This window comes from Volvox carteri (genome assembly GCF_000143455.1).
Source record: "Volvox carteri f. nagariensis unplaced genomic scaffold VOLCAscaffold_35, whole genome shotgun sequence".
Classification (NCBI taxonomy): Eukaryota; Viridiplantae; Chlorophyta; class Chlorophyceae; order Chlamydomonadales; family Volvocaceae; genus Volvox; species Volvox carteri.
This window is the reverse complement of record NW_003307578.1, coordinates 19,457-26,003: the sequence shown is the minus strand read 5'-3', so window position 1 is coordinate 26,003 and position 6,547 is coordinate 19,457. Positions and strand designations below refer to the sequence as shown.

General features: G+C 54.3%; 2 protein-coding genes across 2 annotated transcripts in view; both read left to right on the top strand.

The window, feature by feature from the left end:
* VOLCADRAFT_93974 (uncharacterized protein) lies at positions 1 to 3,332 on the top strand (the record flags this gene model as incomplete). Its single annotated transcript, XM_002953267.1, has 7 exons — positions 1 to 250; positions 414 to 898; positions 1,241 to 1,383; positions 2,452 to 2,525; positions 2,685 to 2,728; positions 2,775 to 2,820; positions 3,307 to 3,332. 7 exons carry the CDS (start codon positions 1 to 3, stop codon positions 3,330 to 3,332), a joined length of 1,068 nt encoding a protein of 355 aa, XP_002953313.1.
* A 2,261-nt stretch (positions 3,333 to 5,593) lies between these two features.
* Positions 5,594 to 6,547, top strand: part of VOLCADRAFT_93973 (uncharacterized protein) — a gene marked incomplete at both ends in the record, with an annotated part of 15,180 nt that continues 14,226 nt past the window's right edge. The window contains one exon of the mRNA XM_002953266.1: positions 5,594 to 5,710. Coding sequence (XP_002953312.1) covers positions 5,594 to 5,710 — 117 coding nt within the window. The remainder of the gene's footprint in view (positions 5,711 to 6,547) is intronic.

Sequence of the window (6,547 nt, the reverse complement as noted above, 5' to 3'; positions counted from 1 at the left end):
ATGTTCACAAGTAGGATGCCTGGGAACAGTCTAGGGTGTTGTCCCCGCTTCCGATCTCCCGTTAGCGTTTGTGACGGTAAAGTGTTTAAGACTAGTAAGAATCTGGATCTGATGAGCTCATGCAAGGTCAACCTTATCGGAGCGCTTGTGTCTCGGAGTCCGCAGAGGCGCGAGATTGCTGCATACTCGACGGTGTTCGATGTGACGCCTTCTGCAGCGGCATGCCTTTGCATATGCGGCACTGACGGAGGTAAAACCTAGTCTATGCGACATCTCTACGTTCGTGTCCGCAATCACTACGTTTGTGCGCAACTTGTGACGATTAGTTACTTATATTTCCTTTAGCCGTAGAACAAGGCAAGCGTAGTAGGTGGAACAAGTTGCCTTTACATTCCACGGGTACCCTGCCCCAGGCAACGGTGGCGCGGGCCGCAACAACAATAACAACAACAACAACAAAACGAAGTACGGTCACAGTGGCGATGACGACAACAGCGGCCGCGAACCTGACTTTGGCTTTGGCAAAGAGCTGTGGATGCGATGTTCCCGCCATGCGCTGCTCGGCGCGCTTGCGCTGCTCACCGCTTCAGCGACCTTCTCACCTCCAAGCTACGCTGCCCCAGGTTCTCTTTTTGATTCCTGCAACAACATTGAGACCTCCATACAAACCCCCCCGCTCAGCTCCTCAGCGCCAACGGGCGGCGGCGACTTTTTCCTTGAGAGGTCATCTTCCTTAAAACACCGATTTAGCACCGAGGGCGGTCGCAGCGGCGGCAGCTCCGCCTCCGCGTCCACTTCCTCCTCCCCAAACCGCCCCCTGCCCCGTTCCAAGGTGATGCACGTGGCCTGCAAGGGCAGCACCCTGGTGGTGCCCCTGACGGGGGCCGGTGGTGACAAGGTAAGAGCGAAGAAGGAGGGGTAGGGGGGGAGGTGGGGGAAGGAGGGGGAAGGGGGGGCCGGTGGTGACAAGGTAAGCGGAGAAGGAGGGGTAGGGGGGGAGGTGGGGGAAGGAGGGGGAAGGGGGGGCCGGTGGTGACAAGGTAAGAGCGAAGAAGGAGGGGTAGGGGGGGAGGTGGGGGAAGGAGGGGGAATGGGGGGGTTTGAGAAGCAATGATGGCTTACCCCCGGCTGCGGTCACCGCCTCCGCCACCATAGTCTCTTAACCCCCGACCTCCCCCCGGTTTATGCTCCTTACCCTTCCTTACCCGCTCCCTCCTCCCCCTCCCCAATACACACGCAGGTTCCCTACGCCCAGTCCGGTCGCGTGTCGCTCCCCTGGCAGCGCAAGCGGGTGGTGGAGGCGCCCATACAGCTCTCGGAGAGGGAGGCGCGGATGATTTTGTCTAGCCGCCAGAACCGCGTGCGGGATAGCCTGCTGGTGCAGTGAGTGAGTGAGTGAGTGAGTGAGGAGGAGGAGGAAGGAGACGAAAAGGGGCCCATTTGCAAAACGTTGTCCACTACCAGGAAATGGTATCACGAATATATTGGAGTTGCAGATTGCAGAGGGGAGTGGTGGCGGTGGCGGTGGGACATCGGTTCTGGTTAAGTGACTGGCGGTAGTGTGGCTGCGGTAATGTGCAGTCTGACGCAAACGCCGCCTCTCTGGGCGGCAGAGGGGACTTCCGAAGGGCGGCAGAGTAGTCCGAAGAACAGATGCGCGACATGGGAGGGGACGGAGACGAGAAGAGGAGGGAGGGCAGGGAGGAGAGAGAAAGGGGGGGGGGAAAGTTACCTAGGCGGTCGAGGAAACATCGTCACACCCGAGCAGCAGCAGCAGCAGCAGCAGCAGCAGGAGGAATGGAGGGGGAAATCTTCCGGTGAACTTCCGAAGTATTTGCAGTTGTATTTTTGGTGGAAATAGTGAATGTATTAGTAGTAGTAGTAGTTGTTGTTGTTGCACTAGAGAACGAGGTAGGCAACCATATTTGCGATGGTAATGGTAGTGGTGGTGGTGGTGCATGTATCAATAGCTGGTGGTGCCCGGCTGTCCTTCCCCCTTCTCCTCGTCCGTCGGTCGGTCGGTCGGTAGGTCGAGTGAATGTTTCAGCCGTTTTGCGTGCTTGCGCTTGTCCGTCTATGCACTTAGTCCGTCTGTCTGTCTGTGTGTGTCTCCGTACGGCAGGGGATGTGGGTGTGCGTGACCGTGGAGGGGTCGAGTCGTACCCCCGAGAGGTCCAGAGACGCAAACTGTTGTACTGGGGATGTATGTATGTATGTATGTATGTAGCCACTCCATCATGTATGTATGTACGTATGTATGTACGTATGTATGTACGTATATGACTTAGATTACACTGTGGGCCGCGAGAGCCGGGGGCCGAAGCCGAAACACAGCGCAAGGGTCGGGAGCACACAGCACAAGTCGGTTATGTACGTATGTATGTATGTATGTACGTAAGTATGATTGCTAAAGTCTGATTGTTACTACTGGGCGTTTCGTTGATGCCACAGCGCTTGGGATGATACTTCTTCGTCTGCGGCGTGCCCGCCGCGTGTTTCATATTGTATGCTCTATTTCTGTTATAGTAAGTAGCTGTTCCGGCTTGCTCGTCCAGCAGCATTCAACCAATTGGTAGCGGTCGTACATTGCAGCAAGTGTACATTAGCTTGGATCAGGTTAAGACGGCCTTGCGGATAAAAGGGAAGGGTTGTAAAACCCCTCCCCCCCCCGCCAACCCGCCAAGCCCTTTTTTGCGGCGCTTTCCAGTGCTTTGTTGTTGGATTCAAGGTACGGCACCATGTACGGCGCGTCAGCGTGTGTGTGTTTGCCTCAGATGGGAGCCTTGCTTTGCGACAGAAGCTTTGAGGCCCTGGGGGGGGGTGAGTGGCGCCCAGGGCATGTTGCTGTGCGCTTGTGTGTATGTATGTCGGCCCCATGTGTATGGTGCCCTTGGGGCTCTTGCTCCTTCCCTACTTAGCCTCCGGTTGGTGACCGCGAGGGGGATTGCGAGAAGATTGAGATTGGGGGTGATGGGGAAAGTACGTGTGTGTGTATGTATGTATATAAGTATGTATGTACGATATTACGAAGGTGACATGATTTGTTGCAGGTACTGGGCGGTTCTGGGTGGTCGTGTTTTGAACTTGTGATGCACGGTGGTCGTTTTGTCAGTTGGTGCATTTCATTTTACGTCATTGTTTTGGCCGTTTTTGAGACGTAGGAGACGGACGTTCTCTTGGAGCTCGGACCCACCGATTTTTTTTTGGTTTGTGTGACGGAGGTGTCGACACCTCCGTCCAGCGTTTGATGCACCAGTTGCAGTCGTCTCTCCACCACCTCTCTACCACCTCTCTACGTGCCTCGAGGAGGACCAAGATCGGGTGGATGGTAATGTCGTTCAAGGTGAATGTCCAGTGGGTACGACGGGACGATTTTCATTGTTGTTTTCGTTGTTGACTTGATGGCACGATGGCCCTGATGATGAGGCGGTGCGCGGGGGGGGGGGGAAGGTCTACACCGACCACCTTTGTGTGGGCGGACTTGGGAATTTTTCTCCCGGAAAGCGCGACAGTTCTCTGTGCACAGCAGTCAGTAATATCTGTATTGTTGCAAACAAACTGCCAAAGTTTTAGAGGTGTTTTTAAGTGTGTGAAGATATATTTATTTTGATGTTTGTTGTCGTCCAGGCAGGGGGCAGTACGGCAAGACGTCTCCGCCTTAGATGTACACGTACACGTGGGTCCTTTGGTGTGTGGTCTTTCCAGTTGCATGTTGCAAATCGTGTATCAGGGGATGTGTTCGCACTCTGCGCAGGTGTTGATTGGCAGCCGCCCGAGGGCTGTAGGAAGGAGGGTCCCAAGAGTGTGTGTGTGTATGTATGTATGTATGTATGATGTGTGAAACAGGGGGGTGTATCTTCGCCCGTGGCAGCTACCCTGCGAAACCCTGCCTTCCCCGGTATTTCGGGGCACCCTCATCCAGTCACCCTAGTCAACTTCTCAGTGGATCGCTCAGGTTCCGCACCCACCACCAGCATCCAACGGAATCTGCCGGGTCGACAGCGGCCCAACTCCGTTCCTGGTCGGCTCGCAGGTTAACTTTATCCCAGGTCACCACCGTCCATCAACTAGGGGCGCAATGCCTTCCACCATCGGAAGGACTTTGACCCTACTGGGTATCGATCCCGGGATCTCCCGGGGGCAATGGTCGCGCCTTACCAGTAGTGCCAAACCCTATATGAATGTATGTATGTATGTATGTGTGTGTGTTTTATACACCTCGGTTGCGTTACCCACATAGAGAGGTGTAACGAGGGGCATAGCCTGGCATGATGCGGTTTGGGGGACATGGCCTGGCATGATGCGGTTTGGGGGGCATTGCCTGGCATGATGCGATTTGGGGGACATGGCCTGGCACAATGCGGTTCGGGGGGTTTCGTTTGTGTGTGTGAGCAGACTTGCAGACTTTGTCATTAGTGCAACTCATGCATCAGGTTTTTGCTGCTCTAGTTGCCGAGCCTCGTCAATCTTGTAACACAAAGACGAACTTCTGCACTCATCCCTTCGACTCGCATACTTTGCACTTCCGAATTCGAGCAGCTTCAGTGTTTGACTGGTCCGCGCTTCACTTGGGATCCGTTTGTCCCCTCACTCTGATCAGCTATGTGCCCCAAATTTAGTTCGCTGTGCCGGACATTATGTTGTCGTTCATCCGCCTCCTGCACGTGCTCGAGAGTATCTGTTGCACTGCACTTGAATTGCAAGAGCATCGCACCGCATTCAACATCAGGTGGTTTTCGTACGTACCACGCTGTTCGATGTTGTTGCCGCGATAGGGAAGCGACGCTCTGCTGGGTAACCGGTCCTGTCGAGTTCTGGTACGACCCTCCGGTATCTGCTCCTGATGCTGACGTCGCTCCCTCCTTCGCCTTTCTCCGTTTCTAAAGGTTTATCTATGAGGTTTCGAGGTAAAGAGTGCCAGTCCGATGCCTCCATTCTTATCGACACTGGGAACATGACTTCAGCCCTCTTAAGTGCAGTTTTGCTCGTCACATGGGTTTGGCGATTCAGCCGGATCCGGGTTTTTTACTGTGAACTTCGAGAATGCCGAGTGACAAATCCACATGGTCCAGGAGCAGCGCGCGTTCATGTGGACGGTGGTAGGGGCCAGGAGCCTAACTAAGCTTCTGCTGTACTGTGAGCTGTCATAGAGGCCACTACAATTTCATTGGGCTAACTTACGTTTGCTTATGTAAGTCGGGCACAGAGCCCACTACAATTATGTTTTGGAAAGTCCAGTGTTACAGAGCTTTTGTCGCTGACCTGCCTGGCACTTGGCAGATTACCAATCTGTTTCGGCTGTACGGGCGATTAACTGGTCGGTTGCTATCGGTTGTGGTGTCGTGACTCTTCCGTGTGCCGTAGTTTGTGGAGCATCATCCTATTGTGTTTTTCATGTCGCGCTACGGTACGAGGATTAGTGATAACTGCACAGCGGGCTTTGCAGCAGCACTGTGTCGTACCGTCGAGGTATATTGCGCCTTGATTTGCTATGAGCCGGTAATAGACACGCCGCACGCTGACTTGTCCACACACACGCCCTCCCCGCTTGTTTGTCACTGTATGTCCGCATGAACCTGGTCCTGCAATCAACATGATGGTCCTGCTGCTGCTGCTGCTACTGCCGGAGTTGAGTACCTTCAAGAGCTGCGATTACTGGCGGGTGCCTCAGGCAAATTTCTTGCGAATCTCTGTATGGCAAGGAGCAGAGGTGCGGTTAGGCCAGAGGTGAAGCCAGTGCGGCGGCGGTGGTCGTGGAACTGGTGGCGGTGCATGGCGCGATGGACATGGATAGGGTGTCTATATTTTAGATTCGGCCCCGGGGACCTATTTCCATGTGGGTTCGAGCCCCACCGTGATCGAGGCTACAGCCGAGCTCGCGGCTAAAGCTTCACCTTGTCAACACCTCTCTATTTTCTCGTTTTTATCCAATAGATATGTCTAGCAGAAGATAAGGAGAAACTGAATTAGCAGCAAAGTGCGGTTGTCCGATACGCGCTGGATGAGAAGCGGCGCCAGTAAGCGCCACATCCAGGCCGCGTGCCGTTGGTGTGTAAGTATTTCAACAGTTCGTAGCGCCCGCGTGCGCTTTGGTCGTCAAGCCCTGCACCCGCGTCGGCTCCCTTGTTGTGTGCACTTCGGTATCTTACCGTTACATTGCCATCTATGACGCGGCAATTGTCATTTTAGGAGCTGATGAAAATTCGGACTGGAAAATTCACCGGCAAAATTGAAAATAAACACAGGAAGGCAGGATCTGCCAGGTAGCGGCTGCAGGGTGAAGATATGACCCCCCTGTCCCATACATCATACATACACTCTCTTGCACTTGGATGTGTCGGACCGTCTGTCTTGCAGCCACCCTGTGGACCACTATCAGGCTACCGCAGCTCGGTCGGCATCATGAAGGCAGCTGCTGATTACATATTGTCACTTGGTGTTGGGATGACAGCACAGTGATGGAGCTGATCATGAACTTGTTGGAGCAAGGGATGGATGGCAACAAGTGATAGGGAACGGAAATGTGGCGGGAAGGGGCTAACAGGCG